Below are 19,138 nucleotides of genomic sequence, written 5' to 3'. Positions count from 1 at the left end.
GTGGGCTTCGTTTCAAAATGGCGGCGAGATTTACAACTAAATACAATGAGCGCATCGCGGCTGCGTTCAGTTCAGTATAAGTTTTCCAGGGTGTACGATGATGTTCGATTTTCTTTTACAGATTTTTCTGATTTTTGTCGGGCGTTTTATAACCGACGCAAGTATTTCAACAGAAACGGGTTTTCGGAATCAAAAGGTATATAATGTAAAAAATCTGTTATTTTTCATTGTTCACACATTTTTATCAAGTACTTTCACTTATCCTTGGTTTATTCATCTTTAAATATCACCTTTCATACTGCATCTCATTGATCATCATTAACATACATTAGTTACAGTCATGAAATGATTCCAGTATTATCATACACCTGTTACACTGTCAAGAAGTCAGATACTGGAAATATCAGAATTGTCAAATGTCAATCACATGGATCAGATTTTAAGTAACATATGTACTGTGAGAATTGTTGGTACACCAGAGCATACAAGAGTGAAAAATGTAAGTTGATGGGTAAATACACTGCAAACTTATATAATTATAATAATTATTCATAGTACTTTTGATAAAATGAATGATTTAGATAAAAGATGCATAAACAAGATATGATGCAACGCGTACAGGGAATTCCCATTTGTTAATAAGGAAAAATTTGTTTCCAGTATATCAAAGAATCAATGAGAAATCTTAATTGGACAGTGGAAACTGATATTTTTGATGAACATACACCAACTTTTGGAACCTTACAATTTGAAAACATAATTGCAAAGTTGAATCCTAATGCTAAAAGATATTTAGCACTGGCCTGTCATTATGACTCCAAATATACTAGAGAAAGAAATTTTGTTGGTGCTACAGATAGTGCAGTACCATGTGCTCAAATGATTAATTTAGCTAAAGTTATGCAGAATCACTTAAATTCTATAAAACATGTAAGTATTTTGTTACCCACAATTGTTGTTTTACTCTTTGCAATGATAATTTTTTCTTTTCAGAATGACATTAGTTTAATGTTTATATTTTTTGATGGGGAAGAAGCTTTCAAGGAGTGGGGCCCGAAAGATTCTATATATGGAGCAAGACATTTAGCCAAAATATGGCATAATAACTATACTACTTACAAGGAAGACGAAAATATTTCCGAATTGGATAAACTTGTAAGTGTTTATAATAAAAATGTTAAAAATACATAAATTATCAACATTACTTGTTGCAGGATGTACTAGTTCTTTTAGATTTGATAGGTGCACCAGATCCTACATTTTATAATTATTTTAGCAATACCGAAAAATGGTATTCTTTATTAATGGCTATTGAAACTAATTTAGCTGCATTAAAAGAATTCGAGTCATACTCTTATGGGCAACCTGCACAGAGATATTTTCAACCATATTCTGTGGAAGCACACATCGAAGATGACCATATTCCATTTTTACAGAGAGGTAAGCATTAATTTTTATACGCGTTTACAAGGTTTATGTGCTACCTTTTAATTATGAAATGTGTATTTCAGATATTCCTATTTTACACCTTATACCATACCCCTTTCCTAAGGTTTGGCATAAGCCAAGTGATCATTGTGATAATATAGACATAAAAACAACCGAAAATATTAATAAGATTTTAAGAATTTTTGTAGCATCCTATTTACACGTTGGTAAATAATTGATAGTGGGAAAATTCTTATGTTGTTACTAAAAGTTATATTTTTACCACGAATGACACAGTATTACATACGAACTAAAGGATATAATGTAAAGTGTTAGTTTACAGTGTTATTTTTTTTAAATAACGAAGCATGAAAACAGCATATTCTACTTAACTGCATTTACATTTTTGTAATGTACACGACTTTTGTAAGATAAATTATTTTCTATCAAACCAGGGTAATCCTTACTATATTTAAAAAGATTTATATGGACATTTATGTATATATTGAGGGCTAGAAAGTAATATATGTACCACAAAATTTAATATGAAATATATTCATTGTACGATAAGCGATGTAACTTTAATAGAAGAACCCAAGTACCGCAAGTAAGTAATCATAATTACAAAGTAAATGAATGTATGAAAATAAAAATTACTTGGGAGAGTATACTAGACAGGAAGTTGCTTGAACACGTGACTTCCTGATACATGTTTCGAATAAAGATTCGAATGAATAACTATTATAAAAATATTTTCTACAGAGTCGATCAAATCGTCTTTTATTGTACAGTATCAATGCAAAAAAATTTGTGGAGTATAGGTTCATGAAATTACTGGGAAATTGGAAAGAAATTTAAAATTACCAAGCAAAGCGCAATTATAAAATATAATTTTCGCGAGGCTAACGGTCAGTACTCGAATCAAGTGAAAGTGGGTATTGGTACGCCTGACCGAGGTCATTGTTCGTGCGGGCGCGTCTGACGAGGCTTTTCGTTCCGAACCCATCCGAATACAGTCGACTTTGGCCGAGGTTAGTTGATCATAATCGAAACATGTGATTGGTGGAAAGCCGACGCGACAACGAAAGACGCGAGTGACAGTTGTGGAATGACTTCACGCCTCTGTCGTGTATTTCAATGGTTTTACGTGATCATTCGTATCGTAAGTTAGTCAACGAGCCGGGCCATTGTGCAACCTGTCGCCTAAAATCGTTCTCGTGGTCGATCTAAACAATTTGCGCGAACATTGCTAAAAAAACACGTAGCGGCTGACGTATCTATCGGTCGAACAGCCTGGATTCAGTGAGTGAGCGAAAGAGAAAGAAATACGTGTGGTAAAGAAAAACAAGAAGGAAGGGAAGAGGATTCAACGTGAAAGACAGGGACTGACGCGTTGCAGGCGTATCTCGGACGTGTCCCCTCAAACACACCAACGAAATACGTATCGGTGGTACGCGCACGAGTTTTACCATTCATTCAAGAATGTTTTAATTACAAAAGGCGCGCGGTTTTACCGAGCCCTTCGTGACGACGTCGGGTCTAATTAGCACTTTGCGGTCCGCCGACGTCATACGACGTGGTCGCGCCTATTTTAATGTTGCGGTTCGTTGCACTGTGTCGTCATGATTTAGCTACATTGACTTTATCAATATACAAATATATCTTTGATTACATGTACTAAAATTTCAAACAAAAGGTTGCTTGGCAACAAATTTTATATCGATATTTTATATAATTAGAAAAACACATAAAGTCTGTCGACCGCAGACCGCAAAGTGTTAAACGTGTGGTGATGGTACTGCGAAGAGAGATAGAAAAAGAAAGGAAACAAGTCTGCTAGTGGACTCATCAGGAAGGTTACCTGGCAAGTTCGTGCCTGATACGCGGGATAGTTACCGCGTGGTCAAAAATTGTATATAGGGTGTCCTAATTTGGACAGGTTATGATAAGCAAAAAATTGTTCTTAGGGTCATATTTTTCGAGATATTTAGATAAAAATGATAAAAATCACCCTGTACGTAGAAATAGGTAGCTCCACGAGGACTTACAAGAAAACGTCGGTCTAGGTTTCGTTTTATGTCCCTCTAGTGGCGAGTGCGGGGAATATACCTTGACGGAGTTGTCTCGGTGTCTATCTTATCGTGTTGCGTCGTTGTCGTCGTCTTCGTAAATAAATTTAGACGTAGTTGCAACGGTAGTATTGTTTAACCGAAATGAGACGCGTACTGCTCGAGCCACGACGTAGTTGTACACTTTGCATGGCCATGAAGGTTATGCCGCGTGTTGTCATTGAATCCCTAATCGTGTGACAAGGCTTCCGGTTCGTCGTATCGTAGTAATCGAAAAGGGTTATGCGTGTAAAAGGGTTCTAGCGTGACCATCCTAGAAGAGGGCTTACGAATTCTGGTCGCGTTCGTGTTCTGGACGGTCTGTTGACGTCACGTCGGGCTCACCATTTTAGCGAACACAATTTGAAAATGTAATTTTATTTCACGGTTAATATTACACAGTTACACTTTATCGTACGGAAAATATAACACTGTGAAAGGAGAGGTTAGAAGTCTCGCACGTGGTATTGTCCTGAAGATGTTTACAGAGCAAGCGATCGAACGCGATTGAGCATGAACGAACAAGGACAAGGCGTAGCGGTAAACATTGAACGTTTTTGATGTAGGATAGATATCGAGTAAAATATTTTAGGGATTGTTAAACATGCATTTTCTTTTTATTTCTTTAAGACGTGCGCCTTTAAAGGTTAATAATCAATTATCCTGTATTTATAGTCCCATATTTTCAGTTTGAAAAAACAGCCAATCAGAAGTAAGAATTCAAACGGGAAAGAGTAGGACCGAACGTCAGCGAACCTCACCGAACAGTACCGAACGCCGGCGCGAGTATCCGCTCGTGCTCAGTCGCGATCGCTCCCTTGATCTGTAAACACGTCGAACGACAGAGGGATCGACTGGCTTCGGGAGGTCCACGCCAGCGCCATCACTCGTTCTTCTTTGGTATTACTGCTCTGTTGGGCGACGGTGTCCGTCCGCCACAACCGTCTTTAATGGACGTGTCGCACCGCTCGAGGAAAGAACGCCGACAGAGATGTTGAAGTTTATCAGAGGGAAAGGCCAACAACCTACGGCCGAGCGACAGAAACTGCAAAAGGATCTTTTCGCCTTTCGAAAGGTAAGTCACGATTTTTATTCGCCCACACCCGACCGGCTAAACGAGCCGATATTTTCTTCCGCTTGTCTGCTCTTACGGAATCCTATTTTTCACGGACTACACGATCACGGAATAGATTAGATAGAATTTTATTCGAATACAATGTTATCGTGGATAGTATTTAAGAGATAGTATCGTTGCTGCCGTTTCTAGTGTAAGTGGAGCAACTTCGATGAAATCGTGAAAGAAGTGTTCTCTGTAGCGTGTTTTATTCATTGCAAAGGAAAGCGAAAGTGAGAATCAGAAGAAACAAGTTTTCATTTATGTCTAACAAGTTTATATACATAGTTTCTGTAGTTACACGATCTTTTTCTGTTTCATTCTTTTTATTCAATAAATTTTGATTTTATCCCCTTTCCTTAGCTAACTCTCTTTAGCGTGCTACTAATATTTTAACAATAAAAAAATACAATAATCACGTTTGAAATAGATGAATTCAAGAGTGAAAAAAACGGTTAGAAGGGTTAGTTTTACAACATCCTGTCTGGTGTAAATGTTGATCGACTCGTTTTCTTTTATTTGTAGATTCATTATTTATTAATCAACAAGTTGACAATTGAATGTTTATTCTGTTACTACCTCAGATAATAATCTGTTACTTGGTGATATCACGATGTTGACACGCCATGCGTTTTACGGAACACGTCTTCTTTTTACGTGTACGAGGCTCGATTGCTTTACAGATAAATCTTGTCTCGGATAAATGTTAAAAAGACAGTGAATATCGTGTTTCAAGGAGAACCATAAATACATATATACCGTGATATAATTTACATGCATAATCGAAACACAAAAACTTGGGCCGAATTAAATGGCGATAAAATACTAATTCATCGTCGATTTCGACTTATCGAACGAGTACGATTAATACGAAATGTATCTCGATTCGTTGTTCTTAAATATTGCTACTTTCCTCATTATCGAGTAGACAATTTTAAAATTGATAAAAAAAATTTCGCAAGCACGATCGCCAGCGATAAAACCCTCGGCGTCGATTTGTCGATTCAAATCGAGTATTGCGAAATGCATTCGATCGATCGAAGGTGTACACCTTTGAGGTTACTTTCGTACCGGAATATTAAGATTCTAAAATTGCTTTCGCGGAGAACATGATATAAGCGTGTGTATTAAGAATGAACGGCACAGAATCAACAGGTCGATACCCGATCGTAATCGATACCGAAAGTCTAGAATACGTTGGGTGGCTGAGAGACGCGATGCGGAGTCAGGATTATTGTGGTTACGCGGTGCGGTGCGGTGGCGTTTCTTTAGCGGTTCTGTCTCCTCGGCTGGCTGTCATCGTCACCGACCATCGCGAAACCTTATCGTGGTTTAATTCTCCGGCTGGTGGATTCAAAGTTTGACGACACGGATTGCGAAAACAGTCGGGTTAGAAATCAGGTCGTCCCCTGGTATCGATCGAATGAAACACAGGTTTTTCGAATCCCGCCGAATCCTTTATCTAGTGAATAATCCTGTTCCCCCCGTTCCCTATATTCAGCCGCGTTCTACGTGACACGCGGGAATGCACGGATTCGACATAGACAATGGAAACGTTTCGTTGGTCATAAGCGTGCGTTACTTCCACTTGGTTAGAAAATGGAATAGGAAATGTAGGTTAATCTATGTGTTAGGCAATTACAAGTAGAAGTAGCGTGCACGTTAAGATGTACGAGTTGGAGAGGAAAAAAAAAAAGTAGAAAGCCCTCCGGTGTGTGGAGGGTGCTTGTTGCCTTAATTGAAACGGTCACGTTTACGCAAACACGATCCGTGGTCCCGCTATAGTCTGAAAAGATTTATAAAAAAAAAAAAAAAAAAGAGACGAATGACATTCGATTACATCATTGATTGTCACTGTCGTTTGACTAGGAAGAGGCGTGGAGTATCTGTTGAAAGAAATTAATCAAAGAAAATTGCTCATAACGATCCTAATTTGGTGATCAATTATCAGAGTTAATTGCGTATCGCGGCAAACGTTTCACGGTTTCTTTTTCCATGAATCTGAAAAACACTTAGTATAAGTAGGTTTGTTCTTGGCTTATTTCGACAATAAACTCTCCGTGAGTTTGTCATCAGTCCCTATTGATAACTCCACAAACGTCTTGTGCGACAAGAAAAAAGAAATACGAAGGAAGATTATCGATTTTCTGTGCAAATAGAAACACGATAAGATGCCCAGCCCTTTTTACGTTTGTTTTAATATACGTGTAAAGAATGTACCGTTAGATTCGCCTGACGCGGTACAGCGTACTAGCGCGCAACAGGATTACTCCGAAAGTTTAATTATAAATTAATATTGAATGAATTTTGTATAAATTCCAGTTATTGTACCACGTATGAAATAAGTAACGGGTTCTTATAATACTCTAGAAAAGTATGTACAACAGCGGCATAAAATATTCACCGTCGAGGAACTGTCGCAGTGGGTTATCGATCGGGGAGCAATTTTTAACGTTCCTCTGTTAAAGTTTCGTAATTAATAAAAGAAAGAAAATCGCATGAAATTCTTATTTATAAATTCGTGATTAATAAAACGATGCATCACTTTATAAACGGATAGTATTTAAATTTATAAGTATGATAGATAGAGATATCGTTTGATCGATGTTCGCGTATAATTTCAGTCCAGGTTAGGCTGATCGAGATTAAAGTTAATCTAGATCGGATTAAACCTTACCGAGAAATATTGTTTGTTTCGCTCGTACCACGGGTTCATTCTCGCGCATCTTCTTGCTTTAATTCCTGCGATCAGGCCTCCTGAAACTCGGAAGCGGTGACACCCTTTCTCATGGAAATTACCTGGGCCAAGGTCTCACCCTCTGCCTGTCCTACCGACCGACACCCGTTTTTCTAATCGCGTGCTGGAAACGTGCACCAAATCGATATTATTGGCAGCCCTAAATCCCGGGGTTATACACTAGCCTTACCTACCAAGGATTTTTAAGTTCAGGTAGAAAGGCGTGCTACCAGAACTCTCAACTTCTTCAACGCATCACCTGTTTTAGAACGCTACGATATTTTAATACAGTGTACTTTAGGGATGTGCGGGTACCCGATATTACGGGCTCGGTCGGGCTCGGAAAAAATCGGGCGGGTTCGGGCAGGTGTCCGATACATGCGTGCTGTCGGGTAGCCCGACTATTTCGGGTCAGGTCGGATAAAGTCGGGGAGATTCGGACGAGTTCCCGCGGGCCGCGGCCCGACTCTCGTGTGCTTGTTAATGCTTGCAAATAAATTCGTTAGAAGTATTATTTTTCCACATAAAACAGATTTTGCACATGCTTAATGCAAGTATTAACAAGTACATAAGAATTACGCTGCGAATCTGCCCAACTTTATCCGACCTGACCCGAAACAGTCGGGCTACCCAACTGCGCGTCCACCCGAGCCCGCCCGATGTTTTCCGAACCGACCCGAATAGCCGGGCACATCACTTATTTCTCTTACTGTATCTATCTAGACAAAAATTCAATTGTGTACAAGAATACGCTATACCGTAATCTCTGGACTCAAGTACTTCAGTCATATCGGTATTTCAGTTACGAAACTGAATCGAATCATCCATTTCAAGGTCCCGATATTACGCTGGGCTTAACGTAAAATGTATACGCGTATTAATGGAAAACATGATTGTGACGTAGCCAATGATTTAAGAACGTTTCAGAATAATGGGTGTAATAAATGCGTTATAGATTGACGACGCACGTGGTGTGTCAGCTGCATATGCACATAGGATTCTGTAAACGAGATGCATAACCGATCTCATTGGAACACGTTGATCGATGAAACCGCTCGATTAACGGGATTGACAAAATCTGACTCATCGATGACTAATCGAGCCGGCTTTCGCTTAAAATTCTTCTGGCCTCGTCGAGGCAGAAGTTACGTCGAGAAAGTCGGAAACTCTTGTCGCTGATAATTACCGTTAATTGCATTCAAAACGAGCCGAAGAAAGGGAGGATCTATTATGACACATATTCCTTGTTTCTACTTTTAACTTACTTTGTACCTTCAAACGTATATATACGCCCCCGCCAAATTTTCGACGACGCATATATACGTCCTCGTCCAATTTTCAATTACGTATATATACTTCATGGACGAAAAAAAATGAAATACCGTTAATTTCGTCAAGTCGCGTATCAAGAATGAAATTTTTCGCCTTCTCGTACGCGCGATGCAACAACAGTCCAGATAACGGTCACTATTTTTAGTGTCTTTCACGTATAAATAGTCTGCTGATTACGACGGGACAGTGTGCAATGATTATACGATCGAGACGGAACATCGAAGTCGGTTTATGAATCAAGCCGGTTGATCCATTAAGGGGGAAGTTGCTTGTAAAGCTTAGAAAATGGTACTCTTCGAAATTCTTCTTTGATCCAGTTCAACGAAATCAGAAATAACAATGAACATTTCGCTTTCATTGATTAAATGTTTCCATATCGCAGTGTTAATAACGTTCGCTAAACGCTTCTCAAGATTACGAAGTCATCCAGCTAAGATAATACCATTAGCCATATTACGGTTAAGTGGAAAGTATACCACGGCTAATAGTATTATAATTACCGTGGCTAATAGTTCGGCTAACAATAATGGTTTCCTCCTTTGCAGACGGTGCAGCATGGGTTCCCAAACAAACCTACAGCCCTGGCATGGGATCCAAGCTTGCGGCTGATGATCATCGGTACGGCATCCGGCGCCATCAAGGTGTATCCTTTTTCTACCCTGCTCTTTATTTCTTTTTTATTTCTTAAATATTCGCATTTAGAATTTAACCAAATACTCGACTATTAAAATTTCAGTAAGATTCAAATTTTAACTTAGAATAGATAAACCAACGAAAATTATTATAATATTTCTTTCTAAAAATATCAAAAATTTGGATCAAAGAGGGTTAATCACGGACGAAGGGAGAAGGAGAATATACTTGATCGAGGTTGATTTCTTAAATGTTCGCATTTAGAATTTAACCAAATACTCGACTATTAAAATTTCAGTAAGATTCAAATTTTAACTTAGAATAGATAAACCAACGAAAATTATTATAATATCCCTTTCTAAAAATATCAAAAATTTGGATCAAAGAGGGTTAATCACGGACGAAGGGAGAAGGAGAATATACTTGATCGAGGTTGATTTCTTAAATGTTCGCATTTAGAATTTAACCAAATACTCGACTATTAAAATTTCAGTAAGATTCAAATTTTAACTTAGAATAGATAAACCAACGAAAGTTATTATAATATTTCTTTCTAAAAATATCAAAAATTTGGATCAAAGAGGGTTAATCACGGACGAAGGGAGAAGGAGAATATACTTGATCGAGGTTGCTTTCTTCTGATCACCTTCGCAGTTAATTTTAGATCCAAGATATTCGATATTTCGCGATACCCATGTCTATTCTTCTCGCGTCGAGGGTCAGACAGTAGATTTCATTGAAGAAAACTGATTCTCGTCAGACGGTTATGTAGGACATTTTTTACTTTGCAAATCGAATATAGGTCGCATCGATTGCGACAGAGAAATTGAAGACATCTTTTGAAACAAATTCTGAAAAGAATAGATGTTTTCAATTTTTTCTTTTTTTTACACGAAAATGATTTTTATCATCTTACATACTGAAGTTTCCCAAGAGGAAGGAAAACGAATGGTAAGAATGCATTTGAAAGTTTAATCAGTTAAGCGAAGGTATACCCGTCTCATTTTCCGAGAAACACAAACCAGTGTCCCCTTGTTTTATTCGAATTTTTCATCCCGATCAAACGCCACGTTGCCACGCAGAGTTCTTCTCTCGTATTTTTCTAATTAATAAAAATCTCAGCAAAACGCTTGTATAATCATGTTTGCGAAGCTTTGGGCTTTAAATTGACGTATCATAAGCATTATTTTTTAACAATTTTATGTCATGAAATTGGATTAGTCGATTAATAGAAAAACGTGATGAGAGTCATTAAACTCGTCACATCGGGCACGACAAAAATGATTCGTTATAGTTATTTTTACACCGTTAATCGATTCCTGCAACGCGTTTAAAAAATGCTAATTACGAAGCGTACGCATAAGGCGTAAGCTTCTCTGTTATATGGTTCGTCGACATTACCTTCTTGTTTTATTCAACGCGAAGCTCGATCGCAGATGTTCCAACGTCTACGTAATCAAACGATCATTATTATCATTTGGTAAGACAGATAATAAATGTTCTTCGCCGCGACTCCGTGAAAACATTGTTTGTATTTGATATTAGTAAGATAGAGTGATCCGATAAAGCTCTGCATTTATCTTTCGATTGAAAATTTATTTTTGCTTCAATTTTTATATTTGAAATTATTTACACGATTTGCGTCGAGGTATTTTCGGAGAATTTGATGACTATGCAAAAAGATAGTCACAACGTATTCCATGGCCCGAATATAATCGTTTTCTGTCAGCGGATTAAGTCGGTCATTTTCGAAACAAGAGCACCGTATGTTCCTTCTCCGTTGAGCTAGAAAACGTGCACATCCAAGTTTTTTTAGAATCAACGATTCTCGTACCTTCTCTGCTTTTCCTTGACTGACATATCGCAGATTCGGCAGGCCAGGTGTCGAGTTCTATGGTCAACACTCGATCGAGAGCGGGGAGAATGCAGTGACGAAGATCGTCGCGTTGCCTAACGAGGTAAGCTTTTTAATTAATTAAATTCTATTTGATTAACCGGAGATTAATCGAGGAACTCGGTCGAGTTTGCTACGTCGTTGCAGATTTTTACCGGTACACATTGTAATCAAAGGGTCGGGAGGTACGAAGTTGGAGTTGTATTAAAAGTCACACGCGCTGCGCGGGTGCAACGCGACACCCGGCGGGTTCGTTGCATAACTGTGCGGCGACACGCGCAACGCTCTTTTGCACGCGTGCACGAATTAATAACACGTAAATCCACGTTGCACTTTGATAAACGCCGAGAAGCTGTTTAAACGCTGCATTATTTCGAAAATTTGAAAAAAGGAAAACATCTTTCAAAGAAAACGTAACTCCCTCCGTACACGAATTCCGGTAACGAGAACCACTAGAGTGCGGAGCAGACAAACGGGAGTGAAGAGGTCTCGAGAGATAATTAATTACCGGTGCGGAAAAAAACGGGGAGAGTAATAGGGAAAAAGTGGTGTATAATTAAGAGGAAAACAACGTTGAATTACTTCATCGTCGCGGTCGGGAATAATGAATTTTCTCACATTCATTTACCATATTACCATTTCTGGATAGTTCTGTTTTTTCGATTCAATGACACTCGAAATCTTTCAATGAACAGCCGTGGCGTTGTTGATTTTTAAATAGAATCTAGAATCGTAACGTTGCTCGTTACGAGGTATGAATTCTCGTTATCGCGATCATTTTTCAAACGGATCCTAAAACCGATAAGATATCATAGTTCTACAATTATAATCTTACCATATCGAATCTCAATTTTTTTTTATCGTTTTAATTACGTATAATAAAGTTATAGGTGTGTACTATTTGAAAAATGAACAAATGTTTTCGCGTTAACAGGGTCGCGTGGTCTCGTTATGCGACGACAATTCCCTCCACCTTTGGGAGATCAACGAGAGTTCCGTGGTGGAAACGAAATCTCTTTCGTTGGAGGGAAAACTGAAGAAAATCTCGGCGATGTGCTTGGAGTCGAGCGGTGAACATCTGCTACTGGGAACGGAAGGCGGTAATATTTATCTACTGAACCTGAAAACCTTCTCGATGCCTGATAACATCATCTACCAGGATGTTGTGATGCAAAAGTAAGAACATCTGCTTTCCCCTGTGTACACGTCGATTACAGTTGAACTAGTTGAAAGAATTTCTATATTTAGTTTCTGATAACTATCAAAGTTGATAAGAGCAACTTCTATATGAATTCGGGAGAAGTTGGCTTAAATTCAAGATAACGAGTCAATTTCACATAGACCATGCCAGACAATGGGCTTTCAACATGAAATCGCGTGTACGATTTTCTAATTATTGATAAAGAAAGAATCTCCACCTTGACCCGCGTTGCGAGTCAACGATTCGTCGATTCACGTGACCGTGACGTTATTGATGTTGTATGACAGTGTACCAGATGATTACAAGAAGAATCCAGGAGCGGTCGAGGCGATAGCGGAACAACCAGGTCATCCGGACAATATTCTGATAGGTTACAATCGTGGTTTAATGGTTCTGTGGAACAAAGCAACTCCTGGAGCTCAACAGGTGAGCCTTCGCGTTGTCATTCTTTCATATATCTGTTCTTTTACAGATGGCCTATGTATACAGAAAACTACAAGTGTGGCAGATGTAATAACACGCTTACAGAACAATACAAAAAAAAAAAAACACACACACTTGCTTCAGTTACATTTACATGGGGCTACGCCATTAATCCATCGGTACACAATACTATACTTAATGCAGTTTCTTTTTTTTACTTTTTAATAAGGTGACATAATGAGTAAAACAGAAACGCTTGATGTAACATAATACCTTCTCCTTGCTGATTCCTAAAGTTATCTAACAAGGGAGTATCGTTAGGTGTTCGAATTTGGATATTTGTCTTAAAACGAGCTATTATCGAATGTTGTATGAGAGAAAGAATATCACGTGTTCGAAATGGTTTGGGGTGCCGATGGGTTAACAACGTACTTACATTGTGGAGATGGTTCTCGTTCTGATTGTCGTTTGTGTCTTTGGTGGTTTTGGCGAACGTGTACGTGCAGCTGATGGGTTTGTTTTCGCGTGCGCAGACATTCGTCTCCACGCAACAGCTGGAATCTGTCCACTGGATCTCCGAGAATCGTTTCGTTTCCTCGCACAACGATGGATCGTACGCGTTTTGGAGTCCGATCAGTGACACAATGGTAGACTCGAACACACCCTACGGTCCATTCCCGTGTAAAGCTGTCACTAAGATCCTCGTCTATGAGACCGATGAGTAAGTAAGAATTCAGGTGTCTGTTAATTTTATACCGTTAAACCGACAAGCGGTAACAAATTGACGAATACTTTGTTACAGGCACGGCGAACTTATTTTATTTTCGGGTGGAATGCAACGTGCCAGTTACGGTGACCGTCACACGATCACCGTAATGACGAAGAAAAAACAGGTGGTCTTTGATTTCACGTCGAAAGTCATCGACTTCTTTACCGTGTTCCCGAAGCAAGAGGATGGTAAGGAGATACCCGAGGATGGCCCGGAAGCGTTAATAGTATTGGCCGAAGAAGAGGTGGTAGCCATTGATTTAATTAATCCCGAATGGAAAATGATGGCCTTACCTTACTTGGTATCCCTCCATGCGAGTGCGGTGAATGTCATATCTGTTTATAACATCGAATAAATTATACTGTAAACAATATCTCATATACTTGTTAATGCTTAGGTCACTTGTTCGCAACACGTTCCAAACGTGCCGGAAGAGCTATGGGACAGCATCGTGGCAGCTGGAAAAGCGCAGACGGAGCATTTGTATTCGGAGAAACCGTGGCCTATAGACGGTGGTATTATTATTAATCAGAAATCTGGAAACGAGAAGCCGAAAGGTAGAGAAATGTTGCTTACCGGCCACGAGGATGGAACCGTGAGATTTTGGAACGCTTCTGACGTCGCGTTGACGCCTCTGTACAAATACAATTCCTCTATATTGTTCACCGGCGAGCATTTGGACGTGCTCGAGCAACCGCCGGAGGACGACGAGAACGAATGGCCACCTTTTAGAAAAGTTGGAACGTTCGATCCCTACTCGGACGATCCTCGGCTAGCTGTTAAAAAGGTTTTACTCTGCCCTTTGTCCTCGACGTTAGTGGTCGCTGGCACGGCTGGCCACGTGATCACAGCCACCATATCGTCCGAGCCAACGAACAAAGAAATCAAAGCCATCACTATGAACATTGTCAACGATCGCGATGGATTCGTATGGAAAGGTCACGATCATTTGCCAGTAAGAACGACCAGCATATCCTTCGCGGTTGGTTTTCAACCGCAAAGTCTTCTTCAATTATATCCACCGGCTGCGGTTACCGCGCTGGCAATACACAGTGAATGGGGATTACTCGCTGCTGGTACGGCACATGGTTTAGCAGTTTTCGATTATACAAGGGCGAAGGCTGTTACCGTCAAGTGCACGCTCAATCCGAATGGTATTTCTCCCTAGCAATTTGTATTAATCAAACGAATCATCGTTATTTCATCGACTTTGTATAATTTTACAGATCTTTCCGGAGCGGGCGACACGCCTATTTCGAGAAGAAAATCGTTCAAAAAATCGTTGAGAGAATCTTTCAGGAGATTAAGGAAAGGAAGATCGCAGCGTAGAGCGACGACTGCTAGTAGCCCGACGAGAAATGCTACGGAAAAGAAGAAAGATGTGTGAGTATTATTTTAAGCGTGACAGCTACAGGACTTTGATTTTACCCATTGAAACTTTATCGAATAAATAATTATTTAAAAGTTCCAGTGTTGCTTCCTCGCCGATCGGTGACCTCTCGCCGGTAGAGCTGAAACCTGTGGAAAGACAAGTAGAAGCAAGACCAGTGGATGACGCATTGGGCTCGATGGTTCGATGTTTATATTTTGCTAGGAGTTATATTATAAGCAGTGGGTATTCTCTCGTGCATTATGAACATATTTCCATACAAATACAGTTAACATTTCTTATTTGTCTAGTGCAAAATACAACCCCTACACTTTGGGCGGGTACCAATAACGGTACGGTGTATGTATTCACGTTAGCGATTCCTGCGGGGGTTCGAAGAACGGAAGAGGATGTAAATTGTACATTAGGGAAAGAGATTCAATTAAAGCACAGAGCACCGGTGATCGCCATAACGATTCTCGACGGATCCAGCGTTCCTTTACCGGAACCGTTCGAAGCCGAGAAAGGTGTCAGTCCTGGTCCTGATATGGCGTCACCGCACAGAGTTGTTATCGCCAGCGAGGAACAGTTCAAAATCTTTAATCTTCCATCCTTGAAACCATATTGTAAATACAAACTTACCGCGCACGAAGGTTCGCGTGTAAGAAAAACAGGTTTTGCAAAATTCTCGTGCCCGGTTGAGCCTGCAGGTACGCACGAAGAAACCTGTTTATTATGCCTGACCAATCTCGGTGATTGTTTACTGCTTAGCATCCCAGAATTGAGAAGGCAGCTTAACGCAGCGGCCATTAAAAGGGAAGACATCAAGTAAGTTATTCGTTTAATCCAATTATAATCTGCATATTTTTATAATCCGTCAAATGATCGGAATCACGTTATTTATTTATACAGCGGTATCTCATCGTTGACTTTCACAAAAGCTGGCGAAGCTTTGTACCTTCATTCAAGCTCGGAAATTCAACGAATTTCATTGTCGACCAGTAAAGTGACGAAGGCAAATTGTGCCCTGAATTTACCGCCAAATGCTAGATCCTACCCGGAGGCTAACAACGAGGAGACGCAAGAGCAAGGAGTCGTCGAAGGAGCTGCGGAAACGGAAGGGGAGACAACGCAAGGAAGCCAGCAGCCGACCACGGTACAGAGGACGATCGTAGAAAACGGTGTAGTGGGTTCCAGTGAGTATATCGCGTATTCTTTGTGATCATTTAAATTTATATTTAACGCGTAGCGATATCGTTAAACAAAACGTTACGATAGGACACTGTAACTAAATTATACGTGGCTGCTTAGCATATCTTGTTAACCTGTGTACATTATGAATGTTGCTTCGCTATAATCATTTGTGATTCATTAAACAAAGCTAGCAAAGCTAAATTGTAATTTAACGCCAATTAACGTCATCGAAAACGATAAGCAATCTCCTTAACCCTTTAGTACCGGTTCTTGAATACATGTATTTTAGCCGACGGTGAAGAATCGCCGAAAGAATCACCTTCTTTGCAACCAGCCGCGAGTACGAACGATGTAAACGGAGAGGATGATCGTCAAGATTTGAGTTCTATCGGAGACATCACGATTGATAGCGTGAAGGATCATTTACTGTAAGTTAAAGGTGCCACAACTGTGCTCCCAGCTTCTTATTGTTTTATTTCATGTGCTTTATTTCGCTTGTTTCGAAAATTTATTTGCTAAAAGTAATTTGAAATGTATCAAATATGTTACCTTATTTCATTAATTTACTTTGCTGTGCTAATCGATGTGCGTTTTTTTTTTTTTTTTTTCTTCTTTCATGTACTTGCCATTGTTTGGCAGTAACAGTTCACTTTTCAGAAATGCAACGTCCTCCGAAGAACTTCATAATCGTCTTGCAGGACTTAAAATGGAAGTGACTTCTCGAACTTCTGAAATTTCTACACAGAACCAATCCTTAGTGGTAAAGACCACCACCGTTGTTTCACAAACAACCAACACTACCACTGCTAGTAAGTAAACGATCGAAAATTATTTATCGCACGGATTTAAGATTCGCTTAAAGAAAAGGATAATCATTGTTTTCTCGTGCAAAATATAAAATGGTGTATTTAAATCCTGCAAGACGGCTATGAAGTTCTTTGGAAGACGTTGCATGCCTGAAAAGTGAACTATTACTGCCAAAGTAGTACATAAAACTATATGTAATTATTTATTTTGCATTAATGAAATAATATTGTGTCCTCATCATACATAATCCTCTTTCGTTGTCTAACAATAAGTTGGACCGAAGAAAATGTATCTTGCACTAGAAAACCGTAATTATCCTTCTCTTTCAGCAAAAATACCGCCAATGGAGAAGTTGAAACAAGTCAAGCAAACGAGACACAACAAACGAACAGTGAGTGAAATCATAGCTGATTTCAAATCAGTTTAAATAATAATATTAAGATTAAGACAATCAATGTGTTACGTTCAGTTTTTCTATAATTATATTTTTATATTCTTCTTTTTTTTAGGGTATATTCAATATTTCCATAATCGAAGATTGTAAATACTTTATTTCATTCATTTGCTTAAATATCTTGTGTTTGTCTGTCGTTGCTTTGTAATTTCTCTTCATCTTCTCTTTATACCGTTGATAGTACTCTTTTGTTATTGTTTCGTTTTTGCTATTTTTGTTGTTGCACAGGCACTACGGTAGAGAGAGAGATACGAAGCGGTACTGAGACTACAACGACACACGCTACCATCACTATACCTCCAAACGTCGAGGTCAGCAAACGGCATTGAGTGTAATTGCATTACCTGGTGTCGGATCTTACCTCGATAATTAAGACTATGTCATTAACGCTTAGCATATTTTTTCTATGCTATTTAATGTATGATGAAAAAGATTCTAAAATATCTATCTGATTAGAATTAAACATCCAAGAGATAACTCTTAACATTTCATAGTTGTCTCGCTTGAATGCCATTAACAGATTTCTACGATTAACAAATTTGAATACAAAAGATATATATTTGGTATAAGTAATTATCACGTATAGAGAGTAAAGAAGGTAATATGTAGCAATTGTTCCACGCTAAAAATAATCAGCATGCATTTGGGTTGTAAGTTTAATCTAATAATTTATTACTGATCACTCAAGGCCTATATACTGTGGTATAATAAATTAGCTGTATTAATATGTAACATTAAACATACATGTAACATGTTTCAATATTTTGTTTCAGATCAGTGACATTCTGCAATAACCACCCGAAGATCCGGTTAGAGAAAGTCTTAAATCTATGTTACGTAAAGCTAAATCTAGATTTTTACATGGTATTTATGTAAGAATGGGATTCAGTAAGACACTCCACGCATTCTTAAAGAAATATTTACATTAAAAAAGAAAATATAATAATACAGACATAATCTAACGTAGAACTGCCAACGTTCGCGGTATCACGCGCACATCGATTCGAATCTTTCGCCTCTCTCATTGTCTTGCCTGAAAATCACTGGCAATCGAAGTTTCAAAAGTACTAATACTTTACAATACCTATTAATTAATAGATCGTTACATCACTGATCCTACTATAATGACTTTTTCTTTTTTTTTTTTTTTTACAAAAAAAAAACGAAAACGAATAAAAATATACAATATTTTTATCGAAAAACATAAATAGACTGAACGCATGAAAGAAGCATATCCGTTGTTTCTTTTGCATTTAATTGACGCCATTCGCGCGAAATCGAACAAAGTTTTTTCATCGTTTCGTCGTTTGTCTCTCAAGACTACACATTAAGTGTTGAAAATAAAAATGTGTCAATTTCTTATTCATTGATGCGATTGTGAGGCCTTTGTAGATAGATTTTAATCTTCCTCTAATTTCGTAATTTCCTATGAATTTGTTCTATTTTTTTTTTTTTTTTTTTTTTTACTTTGATCAACCGCGGAAAATATGTTTCTATTATGCGGTGGTTATCTTTAAACGAATGTTATACAAGGCGTTCCAAGGATATTGAGTATTATGCACAGTTTTTATATAAGTATGTAATTCCAAGTACAAAAATTTTAACTATCTTGACCATATTAAAGAATTTGCATTTTAATTAGAGTTTTATTTGCATTTAACCGTTGGAAGTCCAT

The 19,138-nt window shown here is 38.5% G+C and overlaps 2 protein-coding genes across 9 annotated transcripts; both read left to right on the top strand.

Moving 5' to 3' along the window:
* The first annotated feature begins 7 nt into the window (after nucleotides 1-7).
* On the top strand, nucleotides 8-1,780 carry LOC117608204 (iso Glutaminyl cyclase). 3 transcript variants are annotated; one of them, XM_034332922.2, is made up of 6 exons: nucleotides 8-196; nucleotides 356-499; nucleotides 661-930; nucleotides 994-1,155; nucleotides 1,215-1,440; nucleotides 1,512-1,780. In XM_034332922.2, the coding sequence occupies exons 1-6, from the start codon at nucleotides 98-100 to the stop codon at nucleotides 1,661-1,663; spliced, it is 1,053 nt and encodes a 350-aa protein (XP_034188813.2). In that variant the 5' UTR covers nucleotides 8-97; the 3' UTR covers nucleotides 1,664-1,780. The 3 variants fall into 3 exon arrangements, with proteins under 3 accessions (XP_034188813.2, XP_034188821.1, XP_034188830.1); XM_034332930.2 differs by having other exon boundaries at nucleotides 57-196; nucleotides 333-499; XM_034332939.2 differs by having other exon boundaries at nucleotides 72-196; nucleotides 339-499.
* A 743-nt stretch (nucleotides 1,781-2,523) lies between these two features.
* On the top strand, nucleotides 2,524-18,933 carry l(2)gl (LLGL domain-containing protein l(2)gl). 6 transcript variants are annotated; one of them, XM_076690328.1, is made up of 17 exons: nucleotides 2,524-2,878; nucleotides 4,226-4,611; nucleotides 9,265-9,362; nucleotides 11,220-11,310; nucleotides 12,181-12,422; nucleotides 12,735-12,873; nucleotides 13,404-13,591; nucleotides 13,673-13,961; nucleotides 14,037-14,793; nucleotides 14,866-15,022; nucleotides 15,111-15,250; nucleotides 15,320-15,836; nucleotides 15,921-16,204; nucleotides 16,492-16,630; nucleotides 16,842-17,011; nucleotides 17,692-17,774; nucleotides 18,237-18,933. In XM_076690328.1, exons 2-17 carry the CDS (start codon nucleotides 4,528-4,530, stop codon nucleotides 18,255-18,257), a joined length of 3,399 nt encoding a protein of 1,132 aa, XP_076546443.1. In that variant the 5' UTR covers nucleotides 2,524-2,878; nucleotides 4,226-4,527; the 3' UTR covers nucleotides 18,258-18,933. The 6 variants fall into 6 exon arrangements, with proteins under 6 accessions (XP_076546443.1, XP_076546445.1, XP_076546442.1 ...); XM_076690330.1 differs by having other exon boundaries at nucleotides 15,105-15,250; nucleotides 16,860-17,011; XM_076690327.1 differs by having other exon boundaries at nucleotides 15,105-15,250.
* Nucleotides 18,934-19,138: the final 205 nt, after the last annotated feature.

The sequence above is a fragment of the Osmia lignaria genome, chromosome 9 (assembly GCF_051020975.1).
Source record: "Osmia lignaria lignaria isolate PbOS001 chromosome 9, iyOsmLign1, whole genome shotgun sequence".
NCBI lineage: Eukaryota > Metazoa > Arthropoda > Insecta > Hymenoptera > Megachilidae > Osmia > Osmia lignaria.
This window is presented reverse-complemented; position numbering and strand designations above follow the sequence as displayed.

Coding starts and splice junctions, on each gene's coding strand:
- LOC117608204 (XM_034332922.2), top strand. CDS start 98: ATGATGTTCGATTTTCTTTTACAGATTTTTCTGATTTTTGTCGGGCGT. Junction 197..355: donor CGGGTTTTCGGAATCAAAAG/GTATATAATGTA, acceptor AAATGATTCCAG/TATTATCATACACCTGTTAC. Junction 500..660: donor AGCATACAAGAGTGAAAAAT/GTAAGTTGATGG, acceptor ATTTGTTTCCAG/TATATCAAAGAATCAATGAG.